This window comes from Megalops cyprinoides, chromosome 15, assembly GCF_013368585.1.
Source record: "Megalops cyprinoides isolate fMegCyp1 chromosome 15, fMegCyp1.pri, whole genome shotgun sequence".
Classification (NCBI taxonomy): Eukaryota; Metazoa; Chordata; class Actinopteri; order Elopiformes; family Megalopidae; genus Megalops; species Megalops cyprinoides.
In genome coordinates, this window is record NC_050597.1 from 4,512,500 (window position 1) to 4,532,005 (window position 19,506).

General features: G+C 39.1%; 1 protein-coding gene across 2 annotated transcripts in view; it reads right to left on the reverse strand.

Moving 5' to 3' along the window:
• Window positions 1–4,925: 4,925 nt before the first annotated feature.
• LOC118789755 (VPS10 domain-containing receptor SorCS1-like) overlaps window positions 4,926–19,506 on the reverse strand; it is a 109,435-nt gene continuing 94,854 nt past the window's right edge. Inside the window, exons 17-27 of one of the 2 annotated variants that reach the window (XM_036546340.1) lie at window positions 19,229–19,342; window positions 18,516–18,687; window positions 17,762–17,948; window positions 17,403–17,536; window positions 16,532–16,655; window positions 16,194–16,306; window positions 15,213–15,347; window positions 7,677–7,776; window positions 7,001–7,106; window positions 5,762–5,919; window positions 4,926–5,293 (exon numbers count right to left, since the gene is read on the reverse strand). In XM_036546340.1, the coding sequence (XP_036402233.1) occupies window positions 5,229–5,293; window positions 5,762–5,919; window positions 7,001–7,106; window positions 7,677–7,776; window positions 15,213–15,347; window positions 16,194–16,306; window positions 16,532–16,655; window positions 17,403–17,536; window positions 17,762–17,948; window positions 18,516–18,687; window positions 19,229–19,342 (1,408 nt within the window). In that variant the 3' untranslated portion in view covers window positions 4,926–5,228. Of the gene's footprint in view, window positions 5,294–5,761; window positions 5,920–7,000; window positions 7,107–7,676; window positions 7,777–15,212; window positions 15,348–16,193; window positions 16,307–16,531; window positions 16,656–17,402; window positions 17,537–17,761; window positions 17,949–18,515; window positions 18,688–19,228; window positions 19,343–19,506 lie in introns of those variants that run through there. The other variant, XM_036546341.1, reaches the window with a different exon arrangement.

Genomic DNA, 19,506 nt, shown 5'->3' on the forward strand with positions numbered 1-19,506 from the left:
AGCCTTTCCCGATCATTCAATAAATCTTTATTTTTCTTGTGATTGGCCCCTGTCAGGTGTTCTGGTAAATGACGCATTGCAATTAGTAGAACGCTTTAAGTGCCTTTCATGCAGCAGATGTTTAGAACTATTTAAATAGTACCATACTAGGCATTCACAGCAATTCACAACCCAAAACTAATGGTCATTTCCCTGTCACGCCCACTCAGCAAATAAAAAGCAATCGGTAAAATATCATTTTTCCCATTTACCAGGTCCAAATATCCATATTGCTGTTTAAGCTCGTCTTGCAATAGGCAACTGTGCCAGCTTGCTTTATATAGTTTAACAGTGTAAACTATGGTGAAATACATATTTTTTTTAATTAATCATAAAACAATTAGGGGAAATAGATAACCAATTCATTCATGTTTTTGCAGGTTGGATAAACTTGGTAATTATGTGAGTAGTAATCCCTTTAAACATTTTTTCCTGTGTGGACAGATTAAAAATGACTTAGGTAGCTTAGAGGTTAGACTTCTCTCTCCAAATAGATAGCTGTACATGTGTCTTTGCCTTTCATCCAAATATATCATGTTGTTTCCAGCTAGGCTAACAACCTATGTACATTTGGTAAGTGGATTTTGATTTAAATATTTTTTACAAGTAGAAATCCAAACACAGCACAAAACAAGTTAAGCATATAGCTGAGAGTCTTCAATGAATGTGTTTCTGTTCTTATTTACTAATGTAGCTACCATGCCTGTCAGCTTGACATCTCAGTGGGACACTATGGTTTGGTTTCCATCTCTCTCACACTCGGAAATGCAGACATGCCCACTAGTGAAACAGCTTTCACTAGAGACCTGACCCTTTCTAATGCACTGACTGAGATTCAATCATCCAAGCTGGTGCTTGAGGAGAACCGTTTCACATTTGAGAATGACTAATACTTTTAACTGGAGCCATAGCTATGGGCTCAATGGTGTCACCTAAGCAAGTCAATGAAATACGGGTCATTTTTCTTTGTCCGGTAAGGCCCAGATGCATTGCTGCCCTGGGAAATGGAAAGGCTCAACTACATGATGTCTCCACAGAAGTTCCACAAGTCATTCTGACTGCAGTTCTATTGATTTTCTTGACATTGTCATCAAAAAGAATGCAGGGATGTTACCAACCCCTTTACAAATACAACTGACGTAAGCACCATAATTCATCTAAGACATTTTCACTTGCTTCTAGGAAAAGAGGACCTCCTCAGCAGTTAATTATGTGCAATCAGAATAATTTGTAATAATGATTTTTTCAGAATGATCAAAAAAAAAGAATCATGTATGGGTGTGAGTGATAGGCTTGTAAAGCAGTAAAATCCTGACAAATGGGTGAATGACATTTTCTGCAAAACTGAGGCCAAAACCAGACTGGACTTTACTAAATCCAGTGAGAAAATAAGACATTATCTGCTTACAGTACATCAATGCAAGTCGATATTTTTCCCTCTTCTTGCAACCTACAGTTGTTTGACAGCAGGTCTCCAAGACCCATGAATGCAAATAATAACAGTGAGAGACTGAAGGACAATGGGCAGCACAGACAGCATTAGTGACTGCTGCGCACAATTTGTTAGACAATGTCACAAGCATGTGATCGTGATTTATTTGCGTTTATTCTGATATCTCAAAGAGTGTCCAAAGATCCAGTCATAAAGCAGAAAGAAGGGGCCTTATTGCAGCTGCCTCCGACCAACAGAGCAGTCCATCCTGCTCCGGACTGCTGTTCTTGCACACACAAACACACACAATGAGCGTGCTCACACACACACACACACACAAATATATACACATACACACATACACACACACACACAGTTTATGTACTTTTCGCATGTTATTCCAGTATTTTCAGTTAAAACCAATTAACAACACCATACCTTTTCTTTTGAAAAAAAAAATACAATACACTCAAAGAGAATTGGTCCATTTAATAAATATGATTGTAAATGCAATTAACAGAAACAGTTACGCATGGAACAAAGTTGTATTCAAACAAAACACTGTACATCTATAAAAACATTACTGTAACTCAGCTTCCCTATTATTATTAATATTTACAAAAATATGCTCACTCCCTCAAATGGTAGGAGAAAAAAAATACAATTCTGTCTGTCCATGACACAGCAAATCCTGTGAAACTGGGTTTGGAACACATTAGCATCAGACTTCATTAGCTCTTATTTTGTTTACTAATAAGCTGGTTAAAAAAACAAAACAAAACAAATAAAACTCAAAAATGAAATTGGTGTTCCTTTTTGACACGTTAGCATTTCTTTGCCGTAGTGCTTTTTGTGTATTTTCCAGTTACTTCAGATTTAATATCACTTCTTAAACTGACCCTCATGTATGGGCATTACCACATCATTACTCATTTGAGAAACACCTGACAAAATCAGCTATGTCCACTTGGCTTTGAGTTAAACTGCATTATGCTGCCTCAACAGAGGAGACTGATGTGGTGTAGATGGTCACAAGTTCATTATTTTAAATATGATTATTTTCAATACGTGTCATTTATGTATTTCGTCATTGTGACATATCCTGAGCAGAGCATAAATGTTAAATGTAGGAATTATTATTATTATTATCGACATTCCAATCAGGAGGAGAATATTCCGACAACTCCCTGCATAATTAACCAGATCTTGACCACAAATCGGCATCTACCACCTCCTTTCCACATCAGGGGTTCACGACGTCCCTCCTCCACCCCATCTCCCTCTTTCTTTTCCTTGTTTATGATGTCCAAACAGGGGGTCAGGAATGTCAGCCTGTGGCCATGTGTGATCCCTTTCTCATACTCCAAGCCATATAAACATACTGCTATAACAACATCAAATGCCACCCTCATGCTTTGATTGTATGGATATTCATATCTACTGAGTTATTATGTTTCAGTTATATTTAATGGTAAAGGACACTTTCTTATGTATGTGTTTTTTTTCAGTTGAAAAGAGATAATTGTAGTTATAATTATAATATAACAATTATATTTATTATATTAAAAATAATATAATAATTATAATTAACAGAAATGAAAAATATCACAGACAAAGAAGGCGGTGATGTATTTTTTTGAAAAATATACATAATTACTGGTATGCTAACAGAGCATAGTGTGTTTTGTTTTCCAGATTAAAGTATCTCAGTGACAATGATTTTAAAAAAATCCACAAATTCGTTGGTGAAGGTGGGCACTGGGCAGAACATTATTAAGAGAAGCAAGCCATAATTCTTGGGTTTCATAATTTGTCACACAGGAATGATACATCACTGATTTGCTAATATGTAAAACTCCATAAGGAAAATTAAACTGACTTGAGAGACAACTTATTTTCTCCCCCACACTGTACACAGTTTCCAAAAACACAGGTAGGCTGTCATGTCATTATCAGGGGCCACAGCTTTGAGCAGGAGCGTATCGGAAGGTTACTGAGTGTTCTACCCAAGTAGGCTGGCTCCTTTTACCAAGACGGCCCATACTACTGGGCCTTGTTGACTTTCCCTCGGCTGGTAAGTCAGTAAGAGTTCTCTCTGCTGTTCTAAGTTCTGTGCTAACGGGCTGTGCAAGAGCAATAACTACTAGCCAGCAGAGTGGCTACTACAGGAAAAACATGTTTTTGCCAGATATTTTGAACAGCATGTTATGTCTTTGTAGATCACTAGAGAAAAGTATGTTGTAACAAACTTCTTGAAAGTGTTTTGCATGAACAAATGTTATAATCTAGCACTGTGAAGTCCTTGATGGACATGAACAGGAGAGAGGCCCTTTGGGGGGAAAAAAAACAGCAACACAAGCAAAACTCATTACTGATTCTCATTTAATCAACTTCCTACAATTCCTTAAATAGCCTGTTGAGAACGCCTTACAAACCTGGCCAAATAGTTTAATAGAGGAAATAGAGGAATCTGGCCGTAGCTGCTCTAAGGTGCTTATCAGTGGCAGTGAACAATTGGGACTGCCTATTTTTTCACTCTAAAAACAACTAGAAAATAGATGACAACTGTGCATTGCTAGGTTGTTACATTTTATACAGCAACATGCTTTTTCAACAAAGGTATGCTATTGTAAGGTTACTAAAGGCAAATGTGCACTGTCCTTACAAACACTTTTATCTGTGATATGACTCTCCTTATATGTCATGTGTTTTGTGACTTATTGCATTACGTGTGTATATTTCTCTTTCTTATTGCTAATAGACCACATCATGCACATGACATTTATCCTCATGTATGTAGCTATGAGTATTTATGATCCCAGTTTCATTAAAATCAGATCTGTGTAATGGCATGGGAAGTGTAATCATTTGTATTGAGAAAGCAGGCATCAGTTCCCCAGTCCTCAGTACCTCAAGATACAATACCCACCCAGAGCTACACCTGACCTGTCAGGCTAAAGACCCTGGTTCCCAAACCACAGAGCCTGTCCAGCTTCTCGTTTGACACTAGGGGGAGATATTATCTTCAGTTGTGTGAGGGCTTGCACTTCTGTGCTCTGCTACACTTGTATCAACATTTTTACTGTTTTCCATCTTTTGACCATACTAATTTGGATTACAGAATTCAGTATATTGAAATGAAGAAGCCTAAATTATTTGAATGTGGATTGGTACAAAATAAAGACCAGTAAAATAAATTAAGAACTCAACTTATTAGCAATATCACATCTGAAATAAATTGCACCCTAGGCAATGTAGACTGAGACATTGAGTCTCCGTGTGGAGATTAATTAATTAAACAGTGAGCATAATGTCATTCAAATATAATATGTAAGAGTATTTTATTATTTTCAAACTCACATTTTCATGATTTACCAAAAAGTGACTTTAATCTCTCGTTGTATTTAAATATACAGTATAAACATGAATAAATACCGACTCACTCTTGCTGGCATTAACATGAAACAAGCAGGTGTATAAGCCATGTCAGTAAACTAAACACAGGTTCTTGCCAAAGAGAACCATGTAATGAATCCTGTATGAAGGCATGTAATCAAAAGATCTGATGCTGAACAGACATGTTAAAAAAGACAACATAAACCCTGTACAGTGTCTTCTGATATCCACAGAGCACAGTTCTTTCCAGTGATGTCCAATGTGCACAGGTACTGTGTAAAGCTTAAAACCTCGGTGCCCGTAGATTCAATGTCCAAATTACAAGTGGAGATTTTTTGATTGGGGGGGGGGCATCCAGACCTTAAACAGTAACACATGACAGCGTTTCCTTTGAGAACTGCATGTTTATGTGGGATGGAAGGTATCCTATTAGAGGAAGGAGGGAAAGAAAGAGAAGGTCATTGTGACATTTTGTCATCAGCGATAAGCGATGCAGCTTGATTCAGGGTTCAGCCTTACCACGTTATGACTGGTCTGTGCCTTTGCACGACAAATTTAAACAGTTGTTAACCTTAACATTTTGACACGTGCATTTTAGCTGAAAATGAGACAGAACCCCACGCAAGAATAAAAGTAAAACATGCTTACAGTGGCTGTTCAATGTTAGTGACTACCTACAATGTACAGAACTGAATTCATGCTTTAATATATTTTAATATAATTTAAAAATATAAATAGGCCCTCTGGGACTGTATACTTGTATACAGTCAAACTCTCTGTATACTGAAAGTCAACTCAAACTTTTGATTTTTTTTTTCCCGCAACAAACTTTGCGTTAACACAAGAAAATAAGGGGAAGTTACCCACTGGGGGCGGGGGGGGGGGGCACTTTACCTATAGCCTGTTTGGGGAACTCTGTGTCCAGCAGTTCCACAGAGGTCGCCAGCTTCCTGTGTGGGTTCCGGCCGGGTTCCATGGCACTGACTGGACGGATCATTTCTTGTTCTTTTTCACTCTGCATTTGTGCATAGACACTGAGGCCTGGGATCTTCCTTAGGAAAGATTCAACATGAGGTACAGATATAGAGAATTGGAAGATCAATGGCATGTCAGGGGAAATTGATTAGTGCTACACATATATACATATTATATTATTCCCAGAACCAAGCCAGTAGAGAACTTGATGTATATATACACACACACACACACACACACACACACACACACACACACACACACATACATACACACACACACACAAACACAAACACATACATACACGCACACAAACACACACAATGAGTGTGCTCACACACACACACACAAACACATACACATACAAGTTCTCTACTGGCTTGGTTCTGGGTACAAAGTATCTGAGAGATATACATTCCTAAAAATGTAAAATGTAAGTGGTCAATGTACCCTTCTTTTCTAAGGACAAAAGAGAATTTCTGTACTGAATGTACACTGTACTGGTACTGTCGTCTTTCCCAATCTGTATGTAAGCCTCCCCTGACATTTTCCCTTTTGGCTCTACCTGTGTATTGAAAGGACTCTTGAAACCTTTTCTTTCTGAAAGGTTAACCAGCACCTTCTCGAGGGGTTACACATCGATAACTCCAAGACCCTGACATCCACGTCCTCTTTGCTGGGCATGCCTAACAATTTCTCTCTGAATAATACTTTCCAACAGCTCAGACAACCGCCATGTATTGCAGTCATATCTGAATATAGAAAAAAAAATAAAAATAAAGATGTCTTGCAGAACATGAAAAATGAAAAAAAAGCAATGAAGATTCATCAGAGCAAAATATCATTTCTTAAAGTGAAAGGAGTGGTGTTTTGTTATGTGTTTGTGACTGTTGAGGTCTTACTCTGAGAAATGACACTTGGCACTACGGTTAGCAAAAAGTGACATTATTCTTGTTTGTTTCCAAACAGTCTAAACTTAGAAACACCGTCTCCAGGTCTTGATACATTATTCGCTAGAGAAAATGAGGAATGAACTGGGGTGCAGATTATTCATATGTCCAAAGATTTACAGTGTTTTGTAATACATTTCATTCTGACTCTCTACATCTAATGGATTATATGTTGGTCTCATTCAACCGTATATTGAGAGTACTATACCTTTTGAACTTATAGATGATGAAAACTGTTAAACCCACAAACACTACTGAGAGCAGCATGAGTACAGCGGAGCCACTTTGACTTTCTCCCGTGTCCACCAACGGAGCTTAGGAGGGGAAAAGAGACAGAGGGCGGAAAAAGATTAACCGGTCAAAGGCGCTTTGATGGTGCCCTACACACATGTGACACAGCAGCAGTCACACAGTAACAGTAACCAAGAGAAACATGGATGTAACAAAAGCATTTGTGTGAACTTCTCTGATAGTCAGAAATGGATTCATTAGTACATTCTACCCAACATTTACATTTATTCATTTAGCAGACGCTTTTATCCAAAGCGACTTACATAGGTTACAGTTCTTTACAATGTTATCCATTTATACAGCTGGATATTTACTGAGGCAATTGTGGGTTAAGTACCTTGCCCAAGGGTACAACAGCAGTGTCCCAGCGGAGATCGAACCGGCAACCTTTCAGTTACGAGTCCTGCTCCTTAACCACTACGCTACACTGCCGCCACATTGTTTTTTTTTTTGACACAAAAGGGCTTCTGCTGCCTCCGTATTACTTTCTTTTTTAAAATAATGTAGACATTCTGGCAATTTGTTTGACGCAACATTCTAATTGTACATTATCGAAATAACTTTTTGCCTTGTACGATGATATAATTACTCACCAGCCGATAAGTGTGTAGCGTAGACTGTGATCTCCACCCCTGGCCGGAGGGTGAACTCGATCCGGTTTTGATTAAGGGCACCAAGCAGAACTTCAGACAGCTGTGGAAAAACATACTCAAACAATACCATTTCAATTACATAAATATTTTAACATCCACCATAACACCCTTTGATTCCAAGGGTTTTGCAATTATAATCTTTTGCTTCATTTTTCACATAATGATACGCCGGCCTGAAAAAACAATATACAGGCCCCATTAAATGATTTTTAGTAATACGGCTTGTCAATTATTAATCTCCAAAGTTACTTTGAATGCTCCAAAATGAACAAAAAAACAGCTGATGAACAGCTATTTTATTCAGAGGTCTATTTTATTCAATATTTTTTTCAAATGACCTCTCTTGTATGGACTTTAAGGTATTCAAAAATGATTATAACTAGACAGTGTTGGGGTGAATTCCAATTTAAACTGAAATGCATGGAACAATTTATGAATTCAAATATGAAGTGAAGAATTTATCATGATCTGGGATTTCAAGAATCTTCAATGACTGAAATCGGAATCGGAACTGATGAAATTGACGGAGAGAGGGAAGTGAACTGAATTTTCATGTCTGCTTTCACTTCATCAGCGAAAATTATTTAATGACAGCTGTCACAGTGCTTCCACTTCATAGCAATAGTATTCTGATGAATTAGAAGTGTTCTTCAACAAGAAATGTGTTACTTGCTGTAGGGCTCAGTTGGTACAGAATCCAAATAGAATGGCTTAACTTTTTTTTTTTAAATGATACTCACTTGGTCACAAAAGCTGTACTATTAGACTTGTTAGATTTTTTAAATGAAATAAATAATTCAATGTATTCATCAGATGGATAGACAAGTCAGAGAATATGGCTAAACAGCAAGATGACCCATACATTTACCCTCAGGTTACAGAAGCAGTCGTGCTGTGGTATCAACTGGTTTCATTTAGCATCAACTTAACGAGCTTTCAAAGTAATAATATAAATGTCAGCGTATTCCCTGTACTGAGGAAGAGTCCTCTCTGTTTGACTCTTTAACTGCTCTTTAACAACTTATACTTTGTCAGAACAGCACACAGACTGGGCCTGTGTCAAAATTCATCTTCAATATATAACTCTTGTATAAATATATTAATAAAGATATAGTCTTGCTATTCAGCTGTGAAACATTCAAAGTTGTTTTTTTCACCTTGAGGATAACAACTGATTATATGGATAACTACCACAAAGTTACTTTGCTAGCTAGAAACCTGCAATAAGGAAGGTGGGTAGGTAGTGGGCTATCGGTTGAAATGCGCAAACTAGAGTTACATTTTGCCTTCCCTTGGTGCTGCTAATGATGAAACAGGGGCTTGTTTTTTTCATAATATCGATCATTAAACAGAGAATTTAACAAATAATGCACCAGCATGCCTGGCTGAGACACACACAATTTTTGCCTGAATTTCCTATATATTCATTCATATGAATACTACATATACATTCCTATATATATATTTATTTCCATATTGACTAACTAGCTAAGAAGCTGCCTACTGTGGAGGCAGCCAGTGTCAGTGTGTTTCCAATGATTACTGAATTATTTCAGCCCCATATTATATTAAATCAACTTATGCACGTCCACTCGAAGAGAGAGGGTGGAAACAGTGGCTTTGGTGATGATGTTTGTGAAACTCCTGAAGACAGGCAAAAACATTTGCATGTTGCTGACGTTATTAACTAGCTGGCAATTTTACATTTGGTATTAAAAGCTAGTGATATACTATCATTAGATTTCATTTCTATTAGTGAAAGTCAGGAGTCTGAATGGAGCTGAGACCAAAAGTAGTACAGGCTTTGAATACCATAATGGTCTTACAATTTCAATAATTCAGCCGTCTAAAAAACCCATTTTAGCTAGCACGGTAGCTGTTTAGGGTTCTGAGATACCTGGTGTGATCATTACTTACACCAATGTTGGTCTTGAGAAGTCAATGATTGAAATCTTGACATATAATAACTATATTTCCGTGACAACATACCAGGGTTGGGGTCAGCTCCACAAAATTAAATTCAACTCAATTCCAAAACAGCTCTTTTGATTGAGAGTCAATTCAAGTCCTCTCAATTCCAATTTTAAGTCACTTCAAAAAATACAATTCCCAATTCACTACTCTCTCACAAAAATCAATAATTTGTACCATTTTGTGGATGTTATATGTGAGAAAACATAAGGTTAGTTTGAAATATTTTGCCCTGTTATGTTGGAGAAAAAAATGAAAAGAAGTCAATTTTTCTGTTTTTTTTTTTCTTTCATACCAAACTATACACAGATGCAATAACACTTTCCAAGACTAAACAAGTTGCAGCACTTAAGTCTGCAGTAAGCAATACAGGTACTGTGTTCATCTCCTAAATCAATTCATCTGATATATATCAGCTCTTCAGATGTAGTACAGCAAATCAAGTTAGTGCGCTCAGGTCTAAAAACTGTCCTTTAACAATGGTGGTATGGCCAGACAGTTGAGAGATAGCTTAGTCAAGTGTGGAAACTCCTCTTACCCTTGCAAAAAAAATCAAGCGATCAGAACTGTCTAGAGCACATAGTTGATTGTGTTGATACTTCAACAGCAGCATCTTTTGTGGCCACACTCTTACAGTGCCCAGTCATGCTCTTAAAGGATTTCACCTCATAGCTGTGTTTTATTTATTATAATATTACTCATTATTATTCACCACTCACTTCAAAATACATCATCACCCAATCTTTATTGGGGATTATTCATTCTACTGAAAGTCACACTGATCACGTTCTTAAGAAAAAGTGCACTCACACACTCACCACACAAGCATTATTCATATTTACAGCTGAATTATTGACATATAGTACATACATAACATTAGAAACTGAATTATCTTTTGCCTTTTTTCATGTTATACCAATGTTAAAGGTTTTTTTCCATTTTTTCCTAAGCAGCCCTGGGTTTTAAGTTTACAGTCCCTCTAAAATGTAGTGTGCTACATGTCTGGGCTTTGTGACGATTTTAATGCTTTGCAATGCATCAAATGCTCTGTAATCAATACACTTCACTGACTGATTGATTGACTGAAATGCATTTACATGCGTTGAGCAGGTGCTAGGCATTCATTACCAAATTCCAACTGAATTCCAATTCAAACAATCTAAATTCCAACCCAATTCCAATTCTAGCGCTTGAAAATTCTTGAAATTCCAATTCATGATGATTCCTCCCCTTCATGAGTGAATTCATGAATTGTCCCGTGAATTTCAATTTAAACTGTAGTATGACCCCAACCCTGCAGACCGAGACTGACATGGCTGAGTTGTAATTTGTTTTCATCAGTAAAATCTGTTTGGTGTGTATACACCAAAACACAGGGTGGTACTCTCATATGTAATTAAATATGAAGGAACAGCCATTCGTAACATTTCCTGTTTACCTCTTCGACTTGTCAAATATTTCCGCCTTATGTTATTGCACCAAGACCCAGGGAAAGCAAGAGAACAAATGCCTCTTCCGGAATCCATTTTATTCCTTAGCCATGCTTCATTAATTTTATCTGGCCCATTTAGCAAATTAATTGTGATATGAGCAATTTATTCACTCCTTGATTCTTTTTTTTTTTAGTTTTTTTTTTGTACCGGTTAAAATTAGACTGTTCCATGAATAATTGCTTTTTCTTCCTGAGCATCAGGGTCAGTAAATCTATCATACATTTTAATAAGCTGCCTGCATATTACACTTTCAAGCCTGCAATGCCCAATGAAGATTTATTGGACAGTTGTGTGAGGGGTCTTGCCAGGCAATCAAGCAGGGTTTACAAAAAAAGTCCACTAGATTTTAACAGGCTCAGCTCCACTCAAGCACAAGTTTCATTTCCAAATGTGAAAATTCTTATTACCTGAGCCACAGTACTAATTTAATGGCACTGACACTGAGGATAAATTACTAATCAAATTAGTAATTACTAATAGCAAATTACTAATCAAATTATAATTATTATTGTTATTGTTATTGTTGTCCAGTTCCATTCATTATCAAAGAAGGAAAGAAGAATAAATCAATCATATTTGAGATTCTGATTCTTCTGTCAGCTGATGATGTATACTTAATGACAATGATTCACAGATGGCACAGTTCAGGATGAAAATACATCTGGAACCAAAGATTTCATTTTCAAGATTACTCCATTTACAAAACTATGATGTCAATCTGTAAATCTGAGTAAATAGTCTTATTCATAACAAACTGACACAAGATTCTGTATGGAATCTCAAACCTCCAAGAATATTAATGCATTAATGCCTGAGAAAATTCCTGTTTAATCATATTGTGTATAGAAGAACGCATGAGCACACACACACACACACACACTTTGGATATTGTAAAGAAGTATGTCCAATTAGGAGTGTCAATCCAGTCCATGGGGTGACCTTATTATAACAAGCCACTTTGTGCCACTGACATGGCAATAGGCTCCAGCCTTGGAGCCAATCACGTTGACCCTGCTCTGAACACCCACCGGTTCTGGGTGATGTGTTTAAACTTTCTCCAGTGCTCAATACATGGTACCATATGGGCACATACAAACAGTATCAGTATGTCTGACATGTTTGGATTTAGCATAATCTTACATTTCAATTTGCTTTCCACGTTTGATAAAAAGACCCTTGAAAGTGATGGGAACTAAATTCAACACTGAAAATTATACAACAAATATGTAACAACAATAATAAGATAGGCAAACATTGCCATCTAGTGGTAAAATGGTGAAGACAACTATAACATACTGTGCTTATTTCTGGCTTTCTCAATTTATATGAGCAAAAGCAACAGCTTCACATCCAAACTGCAATGATGTTAATATGCATATATAACAGAAACCGTCATAAAAAATTCATTTTTGTTTTACCATCACACAAGGGCATTCTGTCAATTTGTCAGGGTAACTGACTTTTTAATTGCTAATTATAACAACTTTTACAGCAACAACTGCAACTCAAGGACTGGAGTGCATTAACTTTGCATTATATAACTTTGCATTATACTCAGTAGAAACATCATTTCAGGTTTTGTGTATATACTTATAGAACTGAGGAACTGTCTTCATAAAACAACGGGCCCTTCTCTTAGTGTAAAAACGATGATGTGCGGTTGGTAAACCACTGTCTGCAATGCTGTGTTGGTAATTTGACACCAGTGCACTCTCTGAAATGACAGAGGCGCTGACATGGCAGGTTTTTGCCTTGACAGCACTAGCGCCTTGCCCAGCACACAGGGTGGTGGGTGGCCATCACATTCAGGGCATTATTGCGAATATTCAGTGAAGGAGAGACAGGGAAAGGGGGGAGCGGTTGTGATATTTCTGGAACGATACAGCAGGAATTTCTGCCATAGCATTTGGGCCACCTGAAAATCCAGTACAAAGTACACCCCCAAAAATACAACAAGGGCATTTGATTAAAAACAATACTAAACTATGATTGATGAGGGAGAGGCACTGGCAAAGTACATGCAATCACCGGCTGTCCAGCACGGTTTACGGCTGCTGCCTTCCAAACTAAAATAATCTGTCTCACAAATTAGGGTCCTTTGGTCAGACACCAACACCAGCTTTAAACACTAATGAGATGAAACAAAATGGGGTAAACAACCAAAAAAGGTTCAAGTGTGACTAAACTTAGGAAATAGGAGAGGCGCACAGAACCGCCCCTCTCGTTAGCTCTCCGGTGGGGATGACAGAAAGAGGGGGCAGCAGTGAGAGCCATAATCTTGCAATGTCGGAGTACTTCCAGCAGGCAATCTACCCCGTTCCCATAGTGCCTCTACCTGTTGCCAGAAAGGTACATCACCACATTACCCTCAGGCGGTTTCAGTCTGTGTGGTTGCCTGCCTGTATTCCCCTGTCAGCTGTCGGCTCTCTTTTACGTGAAGTCACATCGATTGTACCCGCCTCATTTATTTCAGCTGTAAACGGGTCAGTTCAGTCGACGCCCAGGTTATGTGCGGCGCAAGCCGTCCCGGCACATATGCACGCTGACTGTCCTGGATCTTCTCCTGACTCCTTCATCATCAGCACTACACAAAGACAGGAGTAGCTGCTTGTCAGACTGGCTTCTTTGAGTGGAATGCTGCCTACGTGCTCCTACCTCCAAGTACAGCTTCTATGCTTTATTTGCTAAGTGTTGTCTCCCTTCTTACTTTTTCATAACCAATGACCTAATAAAATAACAAAATTTATCAATAAAATCAGCAATCTGTATGGCTGTATACATATTGCAGGTGTAATTAATTGACTCTGCTTAACTAAATATATCCCTCATTTTATGTTGTTTATTAACATAATACATCACCTTCTCGCCTCTTCCTTTATCATTTCTCTGCTCCTGTCTTCATTTCCCTCTAAACTCAGTCACTGCTCATATTTGGGAAATCTGAATATTTCAGAGATGTATTCCCACAGCGCCGGAGCAGACGCACTTTGAACGGCGATGTTGCCACAACCTGATTGGCCAGTATACAGTGACACCTTCCCCAAACCTCCAATCATTAAGAGGCTTTCGCATGTTCATGTCCCTCTTGCGCTGCTGCCCGTGCCCATATGCTCAAACCCGGCAGTTGTGCTGCACTCTACCTCCCCCAGCCTGTGCTTGGAGACTGAGCTCACATTAAGCAACTATTTGCTATTTGTGTGTGTTTGTTCTTGTTCTAATCCCCCGAGTTTCCCTGGCAGGTGTTTTTTAATCCAGCTCCTTTGATGTAGAATTCTAACATAATCAAACAAAAACAACAGAACATGATAAATTACTGCTATAGAAAGACTTAATCATTATTCGCAATATTATAACATTGAATTATTTATTCCGGAAATGTATTTGTGTGTGTGTGTGTGTGTGCGCGCGTGTGCAAAGTACAGTATGTAGTTGAGACCAACATCAGGCTGCTCATATCAGATTAGGATGGAATTACTCCAGACATCACTTCTTGCGCCCTCCTACACTGTACAGATTAAATCCCATCACACAGGGATCGAACTCAACGACCCCCAATGTAGAACAGGGTGCATTCATTAACACAATGAAAACATAAGAAGTGGCTTCGCAGGAATCCCGTAGTCTTAAACTTAGCTTACTAAATGCAAGCATCTTTCTAGAACATTCAAGACAAGAATATTTTGGCATAGATGACTGATGTTGCAAATGGGTACAATTATTTCTTATTAACTCCAATTCAGACGCTGCAAATTAGTACGCTGTGGAGAATGCTAAACAGCCATTTCGGGAACTTTTACACAGCCCTGCTGAACACCACCAATCTGTCCAAATTAACTCAAACAGCATTTTCGGGAGTGAGCACTGCAACTTTGCAAACTCAAACATCTGTTTTTTTTAAACCTCCGTAATGGAACAAAAAAGAAAAACACCATTAATAATGGGAAAACGAGAGGGCTGGCTTGCATTCGGAACATGCGCATGTGTGTGCAAGGTGATTTTTTTTTTTTTTTACCTGGTCTAAATGTTCGGTACTTTTGTCCTCCTCCCCCTTTGTTAACTCTTTGTCAGGCAGAATAAACATTTCAGCTGCTGTAGGCAAGCCAGGGAGAACCGTCACCAGGAGCTGCTTGTCACTGACACCCGTGGCCTAGATTAGAATGAAAAGAGAGTCACGTTTCCCCGATACAAACAGGGACCCCGACAGCAAGCGCATTTCCATTCCTATTGACTCCTGCAGCGGAAGAAACCTTGGAAATGTCAGTCCTGCCTCTTTCATGGTCAGGAAAGGCGTACGAGCACGAGAAACATTAAACAATACGTGTGCTCTTGCTCTGGAACATCGAACATGCCCGTAACAGTGTGCGTATCAGCAAGACAACCTGAATGTGGCTTGGCATGTACAAGGGGACAATAATTCCGGATCACGCTGTGTCACATCACTGCTGCACTCCGGAATTCAATAGAACCATGCATTCCATTAGTTCCAGAGATGCCTGGAATATAACAGGCCGTTTAGCTATCTGAAAGCTCAGGCTGGCTGAAATGCTTGCAGCATGGCATCTGAATGGTTTAAAATGGCTGCCAACACTGTCAGTACACAAAGACACTGTAAAAAAAAAAAAAAAAAAAAAGTTTAGCTCTAGGCCAATAAAGCACATTCATCATGTTGGTCTCCTGGTGTCATTTTTTTCCGCAGTGCATTTGCATCCATGTTGCTCTAAATGTCTGACCCTGAGCTCAGAGGCCTCAAACTGCTATGAAAGTTTAAAGTGACAGTCCGTGGCGAAAGGCTGGCTCGTTTAAGTGCAATCAGAATATACTTGAGAGAAATTTTTTGTCAGTTTGAAGTATAAACCTTGTTTTCCACTCCGACAAGATCTAAGGTCAAAGACAACATGTCACGCGAAAGGGGCTGTCGGCTGGCGTGCTTTTCTGTGTAAGAGAACGCGTGTCTGAAAAGGCCAGCCGCGGGCGACGGGAGAAAGGAGCTCACCTGAACCATGGAGCTTTTGATCACTCTGCTGACGTCCTGCCTCCACTCCGCCACATCAGGGTTGTGTTCATCCAAATTTGACGAAAACGCTAAGAGATGTGACCTGAAATACTCTGTTAAAAAGAGGAAAAGAAAACTTTATTATTGACATTACAGTTATTAAAACAGCATTTCCAACATGGTATACAGTGTAATGTACTGTGTGTGACTATATATTGTATGTGTCCATCTAAGCATTACGGTTTTCTGCCCATGTATACACTTTATATTAACACAAAGCATGTTAAAAAGTTAAAAAGTAGTTCTTGTGAGCTCATCTGTAGAATATAGTGCCTAACCATGGACAGTGACAGTCTTCTTGTCCTGCAGAATGGTATTCCCAGCAGACACCTGAACTGTGACGGTGTTCACTCCTTCCTTCGGAAATATGAAGGTGACACTTCCTTCTAAGGTGATTAGTGGCTGAAAATTGAAAAGAGAGAGAGAGAGAGAGACTGAGAGACAGAGACAGAGAGTTTTTTGGGTCACGCTACGTCCTTTCATCATACTTGTGAAATGTCGACTCTGTTGTGTTTCTCAGACAGTGAGCACATCATTGTGAAATGCAGGAAAGTACCCTTTGTGAGTGTGTAATGAGGAGTTCGGTGCTGTGTTAGTTGCCTCTGCTCTCAGTCGTTGCTAACCTGAATTTACCCCACCCCCCAGAGCTGCCAGGGGGGCTGCTTTGTGCACAGCAACCAAAATAAATGTATTTGGGACAAAGAAGGAGGGATCTGAAAGTGATATAAAAATTCTCAAAAATTAGATTTAGATTTAGATCGATGATGTGTAGCTACATTTTCCTAAAGGTTAAAGGATGACATAAATGTGAACTATGAAATCTGGTAATTATAATTTAGAAAGCCCCTGTATTTAAAGCATTTAATCAGTAACATAGGTTATATACTGTAGGCAAGGCCCAACCTGACTAATTACTATGGGCTTTGTATTTTAAAAGCAAACTAAGTGAGCAACGTGAGCTTGGCAGACCCTACCAATAGTGGAATAGACCCTACCAAAATGAAAAAACAAACATTTACACAAAATAATTATGTAATTCTTTTGAACTGTGTTATGTAATTTTCAGTATTTCAGGAACTTGTCTGTGAATTAAAATGCCCTCTTCTGCTATGAAGGTCTGGGAATAAAAAGAATAAGCATCTGACTGACCTCAGTGTTATTACCAAACCACCAGATGAAGGTGGCTGTTCCCACATGGCTGGGCCAGAGGATGGTGGTGAGATTGACTGCTTTACCCTTTGCGACCACAAGGGGCGCTGCAAGGTGGATACGTTCCAGTGGACCTGCCCAAGAACACAAGAGAAACTAAGCAATGATTGTGCCTTACAGAAAACAACAAACAGATTAGCTAATCATATGATTATTACTCCTCTCTGAGAAACAGCAACATCTGTCTGTCAAAGTAATTTAACATACAATGGACCATGACCAATTTAAAGACTGGAAACTGGAGATTTACTTATCACTGTGACATACAGTAACTCACTCTTACACCCTGCATGGCTTACATGTGACATGCAGGTAGAGCACTGCGCGGTCAGATCCCAGGGCGTTTTCTCCAGTGGCTGACACTTTGTAAATTCCCACACTTTTGTAAACGTGCTTGATGCCGTCCTCTATGGAGCTGACGTTGGAGTAGGATATGGCATTGCCGTCTCCGAAATCTACCATGATGCTGGTTCTGGATCCGTCGCCCTACATAAGGGAGTGATGACATATCAGGGGGTAACACTGAAACAGTTCTTATAGAGGTTCTGCATGAGGGAAATGATGTATTTGCTTTAGTGGTATTTCCATAATTAGGATCCACTTTTTGTAAGAAGCCACAAGGTTGCAATAATATCAGCGAGATTTAAAGACAGCTATTTAATTTGGACTTGTGTGTTTTTTAATTGCATGCATCAAAAGAGTACTACACATATAGATGTACATCCTTTGATGTTTTCTGGAGCAAAACTGCAAAAGGAGTTACATATGGCACCTTTAAATACCTACATGTACACCCTACACACACACATGCACATACAATCACGCATACAGAGGCGTGCATGAATTCTAGCTCCTGACCCTCTCTGTCCCAGTGCTATTCTTCACACCTTCCCTCATTAATGTTACATTGCCCATTTCTGAAATGACGCAGATGTTATTTCCGCAGCTGGTTCACATTTCATTCCTGTGATATAGCTTAGACATGCACAGGTACTTTCTGTACTCTGCCTGTGTGGCTCTGTGGGTTTCATTGGCCCCATTCCTGACTCTCACCTCTTCTAGAAAGACGAGGAAAGTGACATTGGTGCCCCGTGTGGCTGTGAGCTTTCCCTCGCTGGTGACCAGCCGGACGCCTCGGGGAGCCTGAGTTGGACACCTCTGCTTCCGAGCTGTGTACTGCTCAAGCACCCCATCAGTGCAGTTATTGGACACAACCTTCCGGTACCTGGGGTACATATGCAAACACACACATACACACAAAAACACATACACACACACATGCACACACACATACAGATATATACACAAAAACACATTCAAGCGTGTGCATACAAACACACATACAGACACGCATGCACACACGCAGGCAGGTGCACACACACACACAAACACATACAAATGCGAACGCACCACACACACAGACAAACCACACACACAAAAAAGTTGCCAATGTTAACTTGTTTCAGTAAGAACAAGCTAATGGCCTCTCAGACATTTTACTTATTCAAACATGCCAAACTGATTTACAGCTTAAGATCACATGAAAAAACTATTCTGAGATTAAAAAAAAAAAAACGCTGAGATCTTGTGACGAAATTATAAAAAGAATCAGCATGTCACTTCCTTCAGTAACACTGTACTCTGTGTTCCTCCAATATTCACGCAACAGAACAACACTCCCTCCACGACTCTGTCCTCCGAGGGTAAGAGTGTTAATGATTACATCACGAGCTGAAGCAGGTGCCGGGAACAGGCCTCACGCTCACCCTGTGCTGTTGAGGAAACTGTTTCCAGTGGTGCAGCCTCTCGCCATGGAGGAAGGAGAAAACCAAAAGGCGGGACTGCACTTACCCCCGCTCCGCCTCTCGTACCCGTAGTCACTGAAGGGTTAAACAGCGACAAGCACAAGGTAAAGTGAGCACTGTTTTATATGTTTTAATACCTTAACTCTCAAAGAGATACTAAGCGCACCAGTTCACTTTCAGCCTCTTTAATGATACTGAAAATGTCTGCTTGAAAGATAATTGAAAATAAAAGCTCCAAA